This window comes from Mercenaria mercenaria, chromosome 18 (assembly GCF_021730395.1).
Source record: "Mercenaria mercenaria strain notata chromosome 18, MADL_Memer_1, whole genome shotgun sequence".
NCBI classification, from domain to species: domain Eukaryota; kingdom Metazoa; phylum Mollusca; class Bivalvia; order Venerida; family Veneridae; genus Mercenaria; species Mercenaria mercenaria.
In genome coordinates, this window is record NC_069378.1 from 22288456 (window position 1) to 22308642 (window position 20187).

Here is a 20187-nt window from a genome sequence, read left to right on the forward strand (position 1 = left end):
GTGAAATTGTTGAGCGCTGCTTGAAATTTTCAATTATCATATGACAACAAAATGTAAAGGACAAATACGTTTGTATAATATTACGAAGATGTAACATATCTTTTTTATTACTTTTAAAAGGGTACAGACCAATGTTTTGAATGCAAACAGTTGAAGCTTTTAGGAGAAGGCAACGAGTTTCAGTGTACAGCACAGTGTCCGCTATTTACATATCCTGACGTAAAGAATGTTTGTCGTCAGTGCCACGTAGCCTGTGCTGCAGGGTAAATTCAATTCTTTTATGATTGGTTTTCAAAATAATGTGCTTTTTGTATTTTCTTTCAACTTACTTCAATTCATTCCAGATTTCGAAAGTGATTGAGGCAATAAATATTCAGTTTATCAAAGTGCGAACCTTTAGCTTAATGGGTCAAGCAGTTTTAAAGTTACATATTATTTAACAAATAATCAAGGCCTTCAAATGGTTTATCGTCTGATTTATGGTAAATAAGACGACAAATCACAAGAAGGCCTTGATTATTTTCATTCTGACATGCTCATTGACATATTTTAATAAATATTATGCTGGACTTCATTTACCCGAGGAGTAATATATCGGACGTCATGTGGAAATTTGACGTCATAATTGACGTCATAATGCTCTCTTATTGTTTGAATGCAATAATTCAACTAATTCGTACAAACTTGGTCTGATGTAAATATAGCGTTTAATAAATCTAAAGCGAAGTTCTTGATAATTAGAACATACTAAAATAAAATGGAACTCATCCTCGATCTCACCTATGTTACATAATTGGCATAGTCTTTCATATCCTATTACGTCCATATCTACCAGTTTTTATGCGTAGACTATGTGCTGATATTCTAATCCTACTGATATTCTTACGGAGAGATTTACAAACAATAGTTCACAGATAGTGTTCCATGCAAAATTGTGGCTTGATATATTGATACAAAGTGTTCAACACTTATTTATACGAAGGCTTGTTTTCAACCGTGTTTTATCGAAATGTTGAACACTACAAATTCGTTACTACATTGCTCTATAATTTCTTTTTTTGTAACATTTGAGAACAGAAAGCTATTGCCTCTTTGTGTAATATATTCTTTTTCTCAGAATCTTGATAAATGTTTTTAAACCAAAACATATTCCCGGTGCACTTTTACAGTTGTTTAGTGTTTATTCCTTAAATATTTTTTTTTTTTATATTTTGCTGGAAAAGCAGTTTAAGTCTAAAGCATAACATGCTGTTGAACTTCATGTTTTTCTTAGAAATAATTTCAATTGTGTAGTCATTTTGTTTTAAATCCAGACTTTTTGATAGGTTATGTCTTAAGATGATCGCCAATATTTTTGTATGAACAGAAATATACTATTGAATGAAAGAACACTGTTTGTCAATTTATGTCCCCTGTACACCTGTAAAAATCTCAGTTTGAGATTTGATTTTGAATTCCTGGTCATTTTTGAAATTTCGAATGGGTTTTATGAATATGTAGAATGTCAGAAAAAAGTAGGCTTTATAAAAGTTGCAGATTATTTTCCATTGAGCAAAAGCTTCTTAAATAATACTATTGTTATGTCACAGTTGTGCAAACCCGTTTTTGTTTTCTTAGAATGATGTCATTATATATACCACGAACGATACACTTACACCTATTACTATGTAGAGTAAAATATTGTACTTCACGCGTAAAAATCCGACACAAATAAGACATATATTCATTTTGCACTCAGGAAATAATTCTGTAAACTGCTTTATAATTTTGAATTTCGTTGATTTTCAGTTGTACAGGACCATCCTCGGTAGTAAAAGAAGGTGGATGTAATTCTTGTTTACTCGCCCTTAAGCAATCACATGAGAATGATTCTGTTGTATGTTTGCCGAGGAACCAGACATATTGTCCTGAAGGATATTATAAACAACGGCAAATAATAAATGTGACTCTACCGCCTAAAAGAATATGGGTACTCAGTTATAATTTTTACAGTGAGATAATACATGTATTATTGCTCTGAAATCAACAAAACACTGACTGTTACAATAACTTATTCTAAATATTTCTGTTCTGAAACATTTGATTTTATAGTTAAATGCAAAATATATTCCACTTGAACGAACTGTAGGATATTAAAATATGTTGAATTATATCGCGACTGAACGTAATCGTCTGTTATAGGTTTGTCTGCCATGTGATGACCAGTGTAACTTATGTTATGGACCAGGAAACACTAATTGTTTCGAATGTCGAAAGCTGCGATACTTAAATAGCATCTGTGTAAATGAATGTCCACCGAACAGCTTTTTACAAGGTGACGAATGTCTACAATGTCATGATCAGTGCACAGAAGGCTGCCATGGTAACAGTTCTACTGATTGTAGTGACTGTTTAAATTTCAAGATTATCCTTAATGACGAATTAAAATCAGTAAGTATTTCAACATAACATGAAAATCAGCTTATATGTGTAATGACAATTTGCATTTGCACAAGTGATCAAAATAAGACAATAAAATCTGGAAAATAGATCCCTCGGAAGCACCGAGAACAAGGCAAACTGAAAATTGCAGACTCGGTTTGATTGAGTCTGTTAATGGGCAGTAACGGAAAATACAACAATACCCACGCCCCCTAGCACCGGCTTAAGCAGAATTCAATCTTCAAATGTAAATGAGTTGAAATCAATGCTCCCGTAGGCAGTTTTCTTGTTTTTTACAATAGCTGAGACGTGTTCTTTATAACATTGTAAATTGCTCCACAATGTAGCCAGAGAAAGTGACTTTTCCTAAAGATCAGCCACTAAAATGAAGTAATGAAATATTTTGATCAGTGAATGTCGGCCTTCAAAATTTCAGAGAAATACGACGTTTGATATAATACAAAACATTAGAAAACTGAAGCAGAAATTTTAATGCACTTTGAACATAAAATAACGTCTGTGTGCGACAGGAAAAGGGAAATACATATTTAAGAAGGGTTTTTAAGTGTAAGGTAATGGAGGGTGTACAGGAAGGCTCCTGTAACTGATCGATGTATTCCAATCTACGCTCTCTCACATGCTCAGATATAGGGGTAACTGACTGACTTTATCGCACCATAAACCGGTTTAAGCTCCCCAGTGGTGTTTTTGCCACTGACCGTTCCAAGGCGGTGCCCCACTGTGTTCCTTTGTTTGTTCGTTTTATCCTCGTGTGTTGGCTTTGTGTGTGTGCGCGCGCGCGCGCGCGCGTGTGTGTGTGTGTGTGTGTGTGTGTGTGTGGTGTGCACGTCTGCGTGCTGTAGGTTTCGTTTTGGGGAGGCTGCGATTTTGGTACGTGGCATTCCCTGTTTGATATTTGTCTTTGTTTTTTAAAGGTCAGGACAAATAGCTTTTACAAAACACACAAAATATAGAGGCATGTCGTGTTATTAGTATTGATAGAAACCTAAGTTGTCTGGTAAAGCAACACTGTTTTAGCCGACTCCGCTTGATTGTCAGCCTAAAATATATATAGAAAACATGCATTGCCAATTGCGATAAATCGTTCGGGCAAACGATATAAAGTTTAATGTTACATGCGGTTAAGAACACAACAATATTTTTACAATAGTGAGATGATACTTTTCACCTCATACCGATGGTACGAGCCTGATGTGTATGGATATTATATTCGATTACAGATATTTTGGTATCCAAATGATAACCTTGCTAAGCGAATTAAATGCACGGCCACTATTTCTCTATTGACAAAGAACTGCTTGTTAGACTGTACTTATATTCGGGCGTATCTAAAACTTCAGGGGTACATTGTTTACCTGTCCAAATATCAGTGTGTTGAGGTTTACTAAAAAGAACAAGGATACATATCCAACAGGGAAGCCACGTTCCAAAACCGAAGCCTCCCAAAAGTTAACCAAGCACGTGGACGCGTACATGACCAACTCACTCACGCAAAGCAAGCTCGCTAGGACAAAACAAACAAATAAAGGAATACAGTTGGCCACTGCCTTGGATAGGCCAGTGGCAAAATCACCACTTGGGATGTTAAACTGGTTTATGGTACACCTAACCCCATTCTTACCACCCACCATGTTCCAAGGTCAAATGACAGTGTAAATAAATATTATTACCGCCAGTTGAAACCCTAACATACGCAATGGCAACAGAAGGCATGTTATGTAGAACAAAAAAAAACTGCTCTTGTATATTTACATGAAAAGTAAACCTTAAGAATCTAAAACGCATGTACTCAGTGCCTCTGCAGAAGACATAGCAACAAGGGAAACTACCTGAATGACCCGCCGAATCTTATTACTTGAATAATCAATTAAAAAATTGATGAAAATCCTTGCTACTTAAATCTTTGATTCACATTTTCAAGACTTAAAAGAGCGCGCACCGTTAGTGCTTAGTTTTAGTTCTTACTATGCATTGTCTTTATTCTGAAATTAAAGCGTTGATTAAAATGTTACAACTGCAATTTGTATTTATCATTTTCCGATTTGCTATTTGAAGAGTATCATAACCAAACTCCTGTATTGTTTTCAGTTTGCTTGTGTCGATAGATGCCCAGAATATCTGCAAGACTTAAGTAAAGACGTTGATGGAACTAGTAAGGCAGTGTGCACTAATAAAACGACAGTCACAGGGTTTGTTTGCATTAAACATACTGATATGTTTATCTGTCCGCCCGTCCATTCCGATGTCCTTTTCTAGATACATATTCGTACAAATCTGAGAGGATTTAACGCAAAACTTAGAGAAATATATCACTGTGAAATGAACTTGTGCAAATTGTTAGAACATAAATGTAACCTACCCTCTTTACCTAACTTTACAAAATGTTGTGTATTGTTTAATTCTAATCAAAGGCTTGTCTCGACAACTTTCCTTATTTTTTTACAAGTGATCGAAACATACAGTGTCGGGGCATACATGTAGCAGTTAAAGAGGTTTAGTTCTTTGTGTTTGCACAAAACCCATAGTACTTATTACAGCAGGTCTCTATAACTGCTCTTATATAGCAATTTTCAAGGAAATTGACATGAATTGACAGATATGCGAATATCGTCAGGTAGAAAATATATGCACAACATACCATGTCCGGGTTAGGAGTTATGGTCCTTTTAATGTTTACAGATTTATCTTGAAAACCCTTTTGATATTTTTCAAGAGACTAGGCCATAAAACATACATTATATAACTATTAATAGAGCATGTACTCCTTATCTGGCTATTCATGTTCGTGATCAAGTAGCTAAGTTATGGCCCTTTTATTTATTACGAAATGAGAAGATATTGACCTCTATACCATTCGTCAACGAATATAGCTTGTACTTACTATAACACATCTTAATATGATGTATATGTACTTAACTTTGGAAAAACGGGACGTATTATGTGATGGCGCTTGCGTCCGTCCGTCTGTCCGCCATCATCCGTGTCCGGAACAAAACATTACAACCATTAAAGGTATTGTCTTTAAACTTGGTATATAGTTAGATGGCGATGAGACAATGTGCAGAGCCCTTCAACTACCTCTATCAAAGGTCAAGGTGACAAACTAAGCTAAATGGTCAAAATTGTCCATCATCCGGAGCATAACTAAATGCCCATGCATGGTATCGACTTTAAACTTGGCATGTAGGTAGGTAGCGTTGAGAAAATGTGCAGAGCACAAGGATCGGGCATGTATGTCAAATGTCAAGAATACAAATTGAGCTAAAATGTCAAATTTGTCCGTCATATTTTGTGTCAGGAGCATAACTTTTAAGGTATTGACTTCCAAGACATGTAGGTAGGTCTTAATAAGACAATGTGCAGGGAACATGAACCTGGTGTGTAGGGTTAAGGTTAAGGTCACAAATTGGGCTTAAAGGTCAAACCTGTCCATCATATTTAGTGTCCGGAGCATAACGTGATAATCATTAAAGGTATTGACTTCAAATTTGGGATGTAGGTAGGTAAGGATGAGACAATGTGCAGTGTACATGAATCATGGTGGTAGGTCAAAGGTTAAGGTCACAGCAAGCTCAAATCTGCTCATCATATTTCGTGTCCAGGGCATAACTTGAAGTATATATTTTTATTTGGAAGATCCCTTTTTGTGGACGTATATTTTTATAGAATTACTTCCCTTTGTTGTTACTATTAACAGTTTATTTTGTACTTTTTATGATTGGCCATACAGAAAAACCAGCACCGTTTCTGTGTGCTGCAACATGGATGATATATCAAATTTTAGGTGTATTTTGACCTATCTCTTCCTGGTTAAGATTTTTGTGTGGACTTAGAATGATTTTTTGTGTGGATGATCGTTTCTATTAAATAACTTTAGTTTGGGTCAAGATATTGAAAAGAAACTTGTCTTAATTTGCTGAAATGTTTGAGTCATTCAGGTAGTCTGACAACATATGATGGGATTGACATTGTTCCCGTTTGGGCTTCAACATCCTAGTTCTTTAAATCTTGCTCCCGTCCTCCTCTGAGGGCGTATATTGCCTCCCTCGAAGGAGCATTTGTTGCTTATTGTAACAGATTACCTAGGACAGTTATAATGAGCTGTTCAATACTGAATAGAAAGTCGAAGAACTTACAGATGAAATATAATGACATGAAGTGCGGAGCCTTGAGTCATAAATTAAATTTTGATTTATCACCTCTTCAGTTTTTATAAATTATTTTAAATTAGTAACATTTACCTACGAAACAGAATAATATTAAAATCACTATATTGACAGATGACAATGAGAGGACTTGCAATGCAAAGAAACATAAACATTATTTTGACATTTATCAATTGTGCCGCCATTGTTGTTATAACTGTATTTGGAAATGTATATTACACTTGCATCTTATGAAAATTGATATATTGATAAACATTGAATGCATTAACCGTAATGTGTCTGCAGGAATTTGACGAACTGCAATCCCTTTCGTTGCTTTCTGGTTATTTGTGTATATTCGATTATAACATTAGTTTATTTACAGCTCTTGGTACTATCAATTACAGACGTTTAAACCCTTTGATCTCAGTTGTAAAATAATGTACAAAATGCTGTTAATGAAATATAAGTTGTTAATGAAATATAAGTTGTTTTACTATATATGGTTGTTTAAATAAGATCCTTATGTATTGTAGTAAGATCAGTGGCGACAACACAAGAACATTTATTATCGAAGCCAGTGCAATAGCTACTGCTACAGTAGTGATTTTTATAGTCGTAACTTTATCTGTGTGTTTGTGGCGGAGAAAGCGCAAAAGAAAAAGACAATTAAGTAGAAACGAAACTACAGAACTGATGAGCAAAGGGTACACGTTTTTCTCAACTGAAGAGGTATATCATTTTAAAATATATATGTTGAGGTTGTAGTGTCAGAAGGTAGTAAATGCCTTCTTCATTTTAAGGTATTTAGGGCATTCTGGCTGGTACCCCTTGATATATCAATGCAGAGAGTGTTCAAGACATAAATACGTGCTATAAAAGGTTATTCTGATACAAAAAGTAACAACCTGTTGTATTGAAGTAAAAACTTTGATAAAGATCCAATAGGAATAACCACACTCCAAGAACGAAGCCGCATGAGAACAACACCCTAAAATAGTGATTGTGTAGATATGTGGAAAAGAGATATTTCCACAAACTATTTATTAATGGATTTACCGTATGACAAACGATCAATGGCTGTACTCAGAAAGATACAGGAATAAGGAAATTTTATAAATAATTACAGAACAGTATTGAAAGGTTGCAAGCCAAATCATAACCTGACATGCAAAGACCTCAAAAGGTCATTTAGAAAACACGCACATGTCCCAAATGAACAAATGCTTCTTGTTTTTATATAGTCATTTTATTATAAGATCCATATAGTTGTGCCCATACCACGCACTAGTGTGTTGATAACGTTTAGTACATGTAGTTTATATAGCTTCCTTCTATTAAATTTGAATGTCAGTCAGACAACAACTATTTCTCAAGGAATTTGATAATTTCGAATCAAAGTATTTGTATATTTGTTCTATTTCATGTAGCCATTGTGTCCTACAGACGCAAAACCAGACCTCTCTAAGCTCAGAATTATTAAGGAATCAGAGTTGAGACGTGGGGGAGTTATTGGATCTGGAGCATTTGGCATGGTATACAAGGTAGATAAAATAACAATTCAGTTATATTATGCTGTCAAATATTTAGCTCTTGGAAATATCGTTCATGAAACATTATGGCAGAAAATGCAGTATCAAGTAAATTTTATTAAAGGCTTTAATTTTTGAGACTTGCGTATATATAGATAGAAATATTGTGTAATGTGTATTTAACTTTTGTAAGTAAGTATAGATTTAAAAGCAGACTTATTGTTAAGTTGTTATTTTCTCAGGGATTCTGGGTACCCCAAGGAGAGAATGTGAAGATTCCAGTGGCCATTAAAGTGTTACGAGAAGGAACCATCTCACTAAATCAGCACCACGAACTGTTGGATGAGTCCCGAGTTATGGCATCAGTAGAACACCCAAGCTGTGTTAGGCTATTGGCTGTTTGTATGGCCTCACAGGTTAGTAACACTATTAATGTATCAGTTAAGCCTAAATCTGTAATAGGATTGTTATGAGCTGTATGACCAATTATAATGTGTCAGGGATTCAGCTATGTCTGTTATTCAATAAGCTTGTAACTTTGTATGGATTTGTTTATTCCGTGTGTTATCAAAAGTACCGTATATGAGAGTACGTTCTTGATGTCAACTGTCTTTACAATTGTGTTTACTGCATTAGGAGGCACGAGAGAGAGAGAGAGAGAGAGAGAGAGAGAGAGAGAGAGGGAGAGAGAGAGAGAGAGAGAGAGAGAGAGAGAGAGAGCAATAACTGAGTGTTTGATGTAGTTATGTATTGACATGTATGAACTTGTCTATTACAGTTATATTATAAAAAAAGTGATATTAATATTAAATATATTTCTAATAGTATCATCTTTCTTTCTCTGTATCGGTATCTTTCTCTACTTTTTTTAAAGGATGTTTAAAACGTAAGGTAAGCTAATACTTAAAGTGTAAATATCTCCACCTATTTATTGATATCTTTCCTGTCTATCAATTAACAAAATAAACATGTTTGAAAATAATTTAGATCGAAACAAAATCTTTCTATCAATGTCCGACAAACTTATGAATAAAGCCAAAATATACATGAGAATAAATCAAAATCGCTCTATCAATATCCGAAAACCTCATGAGTGATTGTGGTTGTCTTTTAATTTAAAACGCAATTTTACTAGTGATGTTTTCAATTTCAAGAAATTGTTATTTCCTTAAACTTCTTTTATAGATTTACCCTACAATTATATCTGCGTAATCGTTGAGGGTTTTTCAGTAATATCTTGTAATAAATGTTTACTGTTTGCTCTTCAATTATTTTAATATTGGAACAAGTATTGATACAGGTAAGAAGAATAAAAGAGAGAACAAAAGTTTACAGACTATATCAAAGTTTGAGATGATCGCAACTAAGTATTTTTATTTGCAAAACAAACAAACAAAGTGTTTATATAGCATCGTTTGGTTTGTCTTGTTAGAGGACCATTTGCACCCTCATTAACAATTTTTAAAGGTAGCTTTGTAGCCATTCAGCAATCTGAAAACAAATTAGCGCTTTCTGATTAGAGTTTTTTTTCCTTTACTGAACAAATATCTTTTGCGGTAAAAGCCCCTACCTTGCTATGTAAATCGAGGCTCCAGAGGGGTTTCAAAATAATCAAATTAATAATCATAAAGTTTAAGATCTTTCTTCTTTAATTAAACCTTTTGGATACAATCATGTGATCAAAATCGATCAAAGTCGTAACAAAATCTCACATCCGTCATTTTTGTTTCCTTGTCATTTCTTATAATTCTTCTTGAGCCTTCCATATATCAGGTTGAATGCTAAAAAGACACACCAAAAAGACCTAATACGCTAATCGAGTGAAGAACTATATCGTTTTCGCTTAATTTGATATTAAAAGTGCAACAAACTGCTAGTATTTATGGACATTTTTTGTTTACAATAGAACTTGAAAAGAAATCATAATTTTATTTACCCGTGCAAATTGGACAATGAAGTTAGAACTTATAAAACAAATATATGGGTTTGACCTTTATTTACAGAGGATGATGATGATTTCACAGTTAATGCCGTTGGGATGTTTAATAGGATACATAAAGAAACACGAGGATATTATTGGATCCAAGACGTTACTTAATTGGTGTGCGCAGATAGCACGGGTAAATTATGTTTTACAAGATCACAAAGTCTCTAGTGAAGGAATATTTCCCCTTTAGTTTCTACATTTTTTCTGAATGATTCATTTGCATGTGGCATTACATTAAAGACAGAGAACGGGGATAATGAAAAAATCCAAACAGTGTAAGAACACATTTAATTGCGACTGAATTCAGTGTGAAGGAATCTTGTGGCTGGTGATAGTCCGGAATCGTTCTAAGGAGGGCAGTTCCTTCCTACACATGTACAATTAATCACGGGCATTCAAAATAATCTGAAAAGGTTGGCAAATGCTCTGGGTTATTTAACGAAAAAGAAGTTGCAAAAATGACATCGATTCCAACAAATGTTACATGTCTAATTAAACATGAATGTTTCATCCTTATCTGATTGGCTACGATGTTATATTGTTTAAAAGAATGCTGTTTTTATTGTATTTAGTGTCATTGTTTAGTTTTTGAATCGGTTCGTAAGTGCTTGTGTATGCATTTTATACGATGTTATAAAATGTTGTTTTTTTTACATTTAATAAATGTTTAAACATGCATTATATGTTTAATTTATTATTCGACATATACTGTTTGATGTTGATTTATATCATAAGTAACATTACTGTACAGGTTCATTCGTTTAGTTATCGCAAGAGATATGATTTAAATGTCGTAAAATTATGAATATTATAACACAACATTGAAGGTAGTGTTAAGTTGAATCTCAAATTTACAGTTATTTTTATTATTTGAAGGGTATGGTTTACCTTGAAAAAAGAGGTATCGTCCATAGAGACCTGGCTGCTAGAAATATATTAGGTATGTACTGCACATCAATGAACTTTACAAACATGCATCTGTCAAATATTGTTTGAGCTAGTGTTCCCGTAATTAAAACCAGAGCTTATAACATCAATGATTAGCTATTATACTTCACTGGTTATTTAGCATTTGTGAAGTTAGGGTGAAAGTTTATACTAAATTAATGAATGCATCAAGGAAGATACCATTTATTTTATCTGAAATATCAATATTAATTATTTCAACTATCTCACATGTTTAGAAATTGTAAAAGATTTATTTTTATTTTTCATCAGTTCAAACCGCTGATCAAGTAAAGATTACAGACTTTGGTCTTGCCAAACTTCTAGATTATAAAAAAGATGAAGTCCATGCCACAGGTGAAAAGGTAAATAAACAAAGTAAGCGGTCAAAACGACCTATAGAGTATGTTGGCACGTGGTCAGTAATTATGATCTTAATCAGGAATGGCACGAGCTCACGAGGGTATAATGACATGTGGTCATAGAAAGCAACGGAAGATACATGTTATTAGAATGATGCTGGTATGAAGATAAAACTGAATATTACTGACCAGATGAGTCATGTATGCTATAAAATACAATTTATACTTGTATTTTTTTATAGAAATCGTTTAAAAAGCGTATATGTAGTTAAACATTCGAGAAATTAATATGACTAAGTATTTTAAGAAATTATTCCCTTTTGTTAACCCTGTTCTTTCGCGTTCTTTTGTTACATGAGTGTGTATTACTGTCTGTAAGATTCTTTAGGTAGTGGATCCTAATAACAATCGGCAAGTTGTGTATTCTCCGTCCTGTGCTCTTTCGGCATTTTCCGTTTCTTTACGGAATGCCAAATTTGTGTTTAGACATATTTACGTCCGAAGAATCCCGAAGAATGCCGAATTGCCGAGTACGTAATCACACGGAAATCGGTAAGTGTTATTTCGGGTCTGCTACCTAAACTGAACCACAGTGGAAATTCCACCGCAGTCTTTTTTATGTCTCACTGCAACGAATTTAGAAATGCATTTCAGGTACCTATAAGGTGGCTGGCCCCTGAGTGTATACAGGACAGAATATACTCACATAAATCAGATGTATGGAGTTACGGTAAGTCAAATATATAGGCGACGTATAAATACAAAAAATAACTTATAATCATTTCGGATACAGCAAATCTGCATTAAAAATCACAACTTTTTATACAATACTATACAAATCTGTTCATGAAATTGCCATGGCATGTGTAATTTTATTAGTGACCATTTGACTATGTAGGTGTTACACTTTGGGAAATGTTTACTTACGGTGCAAGACCCTACGAAAAAGAGAGACTTCGAGATGTTCCTGACTTAATCGAGAAGGGAGAACGATTGCCTCAACCTGCTATCTGTACAATTGATGTGTATATGATCATGATCAAATGTAAGTTTATATGTAATTAATCAGTTGTGCTTATTATCTGAATCTAAAACAATAGTGATGTATAAAGTTGTAACTACACAAGTAAGACTTATTACAAACAGTAACATTTTGTTACATTGTACCTTAGACTCTCGTCATACAAAAATGTAAGTATAATACCAGATCCAGAGAAAAGTGATATTTTGTCATTCCCAATGTCATAGGTTTTGGTACCTTTTCATTTGTTTGATATAGACTTTGAAATAAATTGCATTCATATACAAGAATGTAAAGGTAAGGGTATTTTCCCGGAAGCACAGCGCACAGCAACATTTACTACAGCTAGAGCCATGTATTGCATAGTGGAAAGATATAAAAGGCATCTGTAGATTAAATTTTGACTGCTAGCTATGCACCTCGTGAAAATGTTTTATCCCGTGTACACTCTAACGGTAGAAGACATGAAACAAATATATGTAATATATTTTAGGTTAAACTTTAATTTTTCTTAGTTGAAAAAAAACTTTATTTAAAGGTGTATTTAATAAACATTCCAATTCTGTTACTTTATCTTTCTGTGGATGAATAATTGTTACAATTTAAAATTGGCAAGATTGTCATTGTTTTGTAAAAATATTAATTCTTAAGAAAAATAAACGGTATGTTTATTCCAGTTATTTAGTTTATTGTTTTCATTTCATGTTGTTATACTTCTTTTTTCCCCGACATGTTATTTAATAGACAACTCAATGACGCTGTAAATAGAATGTATCTAAAGATTAATATTATTTCACCTCAGCTAGCAATATTTTCTTTATGTTGACAATAATGAATAGTATTCTATGTTTGCTCAGGTTGGATGTATAATGCAGAACGCCGCCCGTCCTTTGTTGAACTGGCGGAAGAATTTGCAAAAATGTCACGTGACCCAGGACGTTATCTGGTTATACAGGTATTGATTGCACAAAATTTTCTTTTGACTTGGTTTTCTTCACTTTTAATGGAAAATAAAATATAGACCTTTAGAAATCTATATCTAAAATACCAAACCAATTAGCATCTTACCACAATGGTAAGTTGAATATTTATGGAAATGATTAATCGATATGCACTACTTTTCAGGTTCAGTTGTGAACGTAATACATGTTGATGACCAAGCACCAGTAACACTACTTTGTTATTATGTTTCACTTCTTACGTGTAATGTTCATCCTTGGTAGATATAAATATAATGCAGTCGATAAATTTCAGTAAACTTCAGCAGGTGCTGGCCGATCTTTATAATGTCTTAACACTCCGCTTGTTTTTCATTGACATATACAATACTAGTAGGAATGTCACAGCACTCAAACACTTTCGAAATACGCGTGCAGTCAATATTTGATATTTAGGAATCGACATCAAACTCTTATCGACTTTTATCAAACATACATGGAGAACCTTTGAGCGTTACGACCGTCAGTGTCATTCGGATGATTACCTTAAATAGGATAACGATAATGTTTCAAGTAATAGTAGGCCAAAGGTCAAGGCCACAGTGACTTTGTAAATGGTTTTTGTTAGTAACTAGAGCCACTTAGGCTTACAACTGTCAACCTTATATGACAATTACCTGTAGCCAATAAATAACTCCGATCCTAAATGTTATAGTCTGTACATCAGATGTCAAGGACACAACTACATTGATAGACTGAAAACGAAACCGGCTTCCAAGCAATAACTGAAAAATACTTTGACCTATGATGATTGTCTTTAGCCCCTGCTTTGAGAGCAATTTTGTCAGACGTCAAGGTCATGATCTCCAGATATTGAAAATCAAAAATAAAAACAATCACTTGGGCCAAGGTTTGTTTAACTTCACTAAGTGAGTGCCTTTGGTCAGTAAATATATTTGAAGTGTATTTGAAGTAAGTATGTAGACCGAATGGGCAAGCTAACTGTGACTTCGAGACTGCAAACAACTTCCAGTCAATGACAGGTAAAGCTTGACATATATGGTCAGCAAATAGTCCTTAATATGTTATAGATCAAGGTGACTTCAAAACTAAAACTTACTTAGATCAATAAATGAAGATTCGCTCATAATTTCATAGGTGGTTTAGCAGATGATTTCATTAGATTTTGAAATCGATCGAGTCTTTTCCCCGGGGCTTGAGGCCAATACTTTAGAAAGATTTGAACATGGCATAATCTAAATGATGCAGTGTTGTCAGTAAACGATAACGTACTAATTTCGGTCATTAGGACAAAGCCAATGCCACCAAATACTTCAGAGCAAGAGTAAAACACTGTATCAAACAATGGGGCATATAATGTTTCACAAACAACACTTGTTTAAATATCATTGTTTTATTTGGCAGCGAAACGACTGAGTTAGTGTTGATACACAGACAGTGTCTCTGTATAGATAAAGACATTTTTAATCAAATATTGCATGTCATACTTATTATATATTCGTACAGGAAAAACGGAGATGCGTGAGTCTTGGCTTGAAACTTGTTATATAGGTAGATGGGGTTGAGTCAATGTGCAGAACGCTTGAGTCGGCTCTGTATGTCAATGGACAATGTCGAAAGTGGAACTGGAATGTCAAGTTTGTCCCTGTTATTTCGTGTCCGGAGAATAATTTAATAACTATTCAAGCTATTGACTTCAAACTTGGCACATAAGAAGGTGACGATGGGATACTGAACAGAGTGCATGAACTAGGTCGATAGGTCGAAAAGGCAATGTCACAAATGGAGTTCAAAGATCACATTTATCTTTCAAATTTCGAGTCCGTAGTATAGCCACTCAAATTGTTGACTTCAGTCTTAACATATAGGTAGGTGGCGATAGAACATGTTGCAGAACAGATCAACCAGTTATATAGATCTAATGCCAGGTTAACAGCAAGGTCAAATCTGTCCATCAGAGTCTGTGTCCAGGGCATAACTTAATAAATAACCGTTAAGGGTATTGATATTAACTATGGCATAAAGGTATTTGACAATAAAACTACATGCAGGGCGCATGAAGTTGAACGGTAGGCAAAAGATCAAATTATAACTTCTAAACTATTCAAGATATTGACTTTGAATAAACTTGGAATATAGTTGGATAGTGAAAATGTGATTTCAGGTGTGCAGCAATCCACATTATTCTCCCCTTCCCCATTGTATCCGCACCCAACATCCTATCCCCATTCCAAAACAAAAATACTCTTGTGTTATTATGTATTTGTATTCAAGTGCATGAACCTGGTTGTTAGGTCAAAGGTAATGTTCCGAAAGATAGATCAAATGTCAAATCTGTCTTTTGTGTTTTGTGTCAGGAAAATAATTTAAAAACTATCCAAGGCATTGACTTCAGACTGGGAGTATTGGTGGATGACTCTTAGGTAATTTGAAGAGTCCAACAAATAAAATAACTTGCCAAACCCTTCCACACTCCAATCCCAAACACACACGCATGACCCCGTCCCCCGAACTCTACACCTCCATCACGCACACCCCACACTCCCTGTACCAAAAGTTTTTTCTCTTGTGCCATGGTATTTAATCACTGGCGCCGCACAAAAACCCAAACAATCCCACATTCCATATCTCACACAAACACACACACGCACACATGCACACAAACACACACAAACGCACTTTTCTGGAAAGTGTACTTCCTCTTCCTCTGACCTGGAAGTTTGGGCATATATTGCCCGCTTTGCGGAGTTCTTGTGTTTCAACTGCTGCAGGTAACGTTAATAGTAAAGCTGATTTTCACACTCACAAACATGACACTTGGTTTAAAATTTCAATTTGACACTTTTAATAACCAGTAATTATTAGACTGGCATATTTGAAAGACATTGTCTGGAATATATTTTAGGGAGATAAAATGATGAAGTTACCAGCTTATCTAGACATCAGTGATTACAAGGATCTGCATACAGACACCTGCGCAGAAGGACCAGAGAAATTAATTGAGGCAGATGAGTACTTCAGAATTTCACTCCCGGAACCTTTAGTAGAAGACAGTCATAACAGTGTAAGTAGTTTCGCTACAAACAAAATTCCTTTCTTCAAACATTGGTGATACAAAACACGTATTCGATAAGCCGATTTGCGACTCCAATATGATTTTTAAATCTGGTGATGTGTTTGATGGTGATTTATTACGTATTGTACTAACAATGTTATCGTTTATTATGTTCCATGATATTTTAGCATAAACAATTGCAAACAAACGACGTATAACATCAGCCAGCACGTTCGAGAGAAACAGGACGTCAAGTGTTTATTAGAGGAAATGGATTTTATCACAAATGTGAATGCCTGATTAGAAGAAAACATAGGTATAATGTAAACTGCACATGGATATATACATGTAAATGTACATAATTTCATTTGTCACATGTGACTAAATGCTTACAGTTGTTTAATTTCAGGCCAGTATTTCACCAGCTGACGTGCACATACACTTGGATAAAGACGGATACTTACAGCCTAAGTCGGCGCCTCCTAACATGTACATGGATTTGGAAAGCAATGAAGGTCTATGATTTAAAAAAAGATGGCAGTTATGTTTATAGAGAATGTAACAGACATACACAATATTCAATAATCATGCTGGACACAACTGATTCTGCCTTTGCTACCGGTGTAGTCTGATCATAATCTGCACTGTTCGCCATTTAGTCAGTATCTTTTTTTATGGTATTCATCTCTTTTAACAGTGGTACTGTTCAGATTAAAAGATGGACAAGTTCATTATAGAAATTTAGCAGTGTAAGGGTTAATATAAAAAATTACTTGTTATTGCTAATTTATAATAAATACATGTATGTTAAAGAAAATCTAACTATAGAAAACACACTGTTGAAAAGCAGATATTCCACATTTTTTCTAAAGCAGAAACCAGCTTTACCAGTAAAATGAAACAGTCAATATAATATAATATTATATATAAACAAACTTAACGTGTTTTCCTCTAATTTTATCTTTTACTGCAAACGCTTTCAATATTAACAATATCTTAAGGCAGTTTCTACTGGCTTCAACATATATTTGAATGTATGTGCGTGCGTGCGAGGATGTGCGTTTTTTTTTTTCTAAATGCTTGTAAAATATATCAAATGCGGAGTTACTAAAATGAGAAACACCTGCATATGTACGGAAAATCGCTATATGTCACGTGAAGTTGTGCATTGAGTTCGATTTATCATATGATCACAGCATTAAATCCTTTCCAATTGTATTACAGATGATAAAAACAAGAAGTATAAAACACAGACTACTGCAATAAATGACAGAGGCAATATGGGTTTGGTGACAATGTCTGAACCTTCCGGCTGTCTTCATCCCGAAAATGTTCCTGCAGATACAATAGCACTCGAGGATGAAGATATGCAACACAAGATGACATCTCCAAACCAACTTTATTTAAACTTAGAAAATGATGGTAACCGTTTTAGTCTTTGTTTTGTGATCACAAATTATAACAAATATATGAGAAGATGGCCTACGGTTTATGTCAGTACATGAAAATATCTGAAAATTTCCATCATACTACATTAAACGTTTTATAATCGAATATATATAGTATCACAAAATAAAATCTGTCTATTAAAATAAGAGACCGTACCATATTTTTTTTATAAACGTAGGTAAAAGCTTTGGAGTTTAGAGTTTGGAAATACAATATATTTCTCAAACAAAAACAATTCTTTTATATTATTTTAATCAGAAATGCATAGTTATGAGCATCTGAAATTTTATATAAAAATGATCAAGGAAATGAAACTCTTCTTGGACATGTAGAACAGAAACATCAAACGGACATATTATTTAAAATTTTCGATAATTTCTATTTTGGTGTATTTCATTTTACATTCAACAATGGCCTAGTTTGTTAAACAATGACCAAGTTTAATGTTCACTTAAAATATACATGTAGAACCACGGAACAATCCGATACCTTGAAAATATTCATGCTGTAACAGACTGGAAATATCAAGGAAAGCGGACACCCTACGACACCGCTATAACAGCAAGTTCTTTAAAAAGGCTATGTAAGCGCTCTCTTAGTCTTTACTCGAACCTTTTTGCGATAACATTCAGGGTACTCATCGACGTATTGACATATTTACGCTGGTTTTCAAATAAACAAAAATAACAATCAAAACATTTCCATCTTTATATCATTCGGTTCAAACTGCCGAAATTTCTCTAAAGTGTTTTGTATAGTATAAGCTTATTGACTGGCAGTACCAGTGAAATATATAACTTACAATTTTTTTATTTTATGCTCTTCAGCGAAATACTGTAATTCATCAGTGAAATAAAATTGATATTTTCACTGGCTGAAACAATAAAAATATCATTTTTATTTTTCACTGGTACGGAACTACACTTAAATGCGAAAGAATATCGAATTATTATTAACAGGAAATTCCTTGCAAAATATACTTCAGTAAAGATATAGATGTATAAAAATACTAACATGATTATAAATATATACATTCTATCATAATAAAATTACAGTTTTTCTACAAAAACATGATTGCGTCATAATAACATGTACGTAACGTTGCGCGAACAAACTGAATATAATTTGATTACAACTATTAAAAAGGACATAAAATAAATAGAAAATTTGCTTGTTTCAATGTAAGATCGAAATATATTTCACTCGTAAACACCATAATTTACATTTTCACTCGTGGCTGTGCCGCCCGTGAAAATATTGTATTATAGTGTTCACTCGGTAAAATATATATTGATCTTACACTGAAACAAACAAATATCCTCTATATATTAGTCTTTTTAACGGTAGGAGAACGGCAAAAAAGCTTGCTCCAAATTTCTATAGCATTTCTATCGTTAGATAAGTACATTTAGTTCTAAAGTAAATTCTTCTGTCTTTCACGCAAATCCATTATCATTCTCTTATAATCAGTATTATGACTAAGATTGATTACCATTAATTAATTTCTATATACAATGTCCATTGTAACAATAGTGTTTTTTACATTTACTCGTTACATGCGCGTATGTAAAACAATGCATTACCAAAATTAGAGTACAAGAAGAACAGTTACTTTTAGTAAGGATTCTATCTATATTTCATATTTACGGCCACTTTAAAGCTGATTCATTATTGACTCCGATTGAATGTTGAATATATCGAAACTTATTTGCCCTTGTCTGACATATAAATCTACGTTATTTGAACTTTTTTTAACTGAAATAAAACGTACAAACACTATCTCCCTTAATGTGTTTTCAGCAATACAGGTAAAATATTAGAAATGCGGAAATTAAATGGTAACGATATGTCAAACACATGTAAGTATAGTGCAAACTCTTTATTTCTCAAGTAACTGTACTTAGGCATTAGTAAATACAAGAAAAGAGTGGAGTTCGAGTAATTATTTGATCTCATTTACTATCTTTTTCAATTGTTTTATAGGTGATAAAGGCAAGAAGTTTAGACCACAGACTGCTTGGATAAATGAGAAAGAGGGTGATATGAGTTTGGAGACAACATCTGAACCTTCCGGCTTTTTTCATTCCGAAAATATTCTAATTGATACGACAGAACTTGAAGATGAAGATTTGCGACGCAAGATGACATCTCCGAGCCACCTTTATTTGAACATGGAAAATGATGGTAACCGTTTAAGTCTTTGTTTTGAGATGTCAAGTTAAAAAGACAAATGAGAAGTACATTTAATTGATCTATGTTTTTGTTTTCAGTATTTCAAAATATTGGTAAC

General features: G+C 33.8%; 1 protein-coding gene across 1 annotated transcript in view; it reads left to right on the top strand.

Moving 5' to 3' along the window:
* The window catches only part of LOC123538470 (receptor tyrosine-protein kinase erbB-4-like), a 53087-nt gene that overhangs the window by 28328 nt on the left and 4572 nt on the right, over positions 1 to 20187 (top strand). The window contains exons 13-29 of the mRNA XM_053529711.1: positions 121 to 263; positions 1789 to 1969; positions 2182 to 2430; positions 4531 to 4631; positions 7124 to 7319; positions 8018 to 8131; positions 8362 to 8535; positions 10123 to 10239; positions 10983 to 11046; positions 11325 to 11416; positions 12068 to 12143; positions 12312 to 12458; positions 13292 to 13389; positions 16299 to 16457; positions 16858 to 16963; positions 17673 to 17870; positions 19881 to 20081. Of these exons, the coding sequence (XP_053385686.1) occupies positions 121 to 263; positions 1789 to 1969; positions 2182 to 2430; positions 4531 to 4631; positions 7124 to 7319; positions 8018 to 8131; positions 8362 to 8535; positions 10123 to 10239; positions 10983 to 11046; positions 11325 to 11416; positions 12068 to 12143; positions 12312 to 12458; positions 13292 to 13389; positions 16299 to 16457; positions 16858 to 16963; positions 17673 to 17870; positions 19881 to 20081 (2416 nt within the window). The remainder of the gene's footprint in view (positions 1 to 120; positions 264 to 1788; positions 1970 to 2181; positions 2431 to 4530; positions 4632 to 7123; positions 7320 to 8017; positions 8132 to 8361; positions 8536 to 10122; positions 10240 to 10982; positions 11047 to 11324; positions 11417 to 12067; positions 12144 to 12311; positions 12459 to 13291; positions 13390 to 16298; positions 16458 to 16857; positions 16964 to 17672; positions 17871 to 19880; positions 20082 to 20187) is intronic.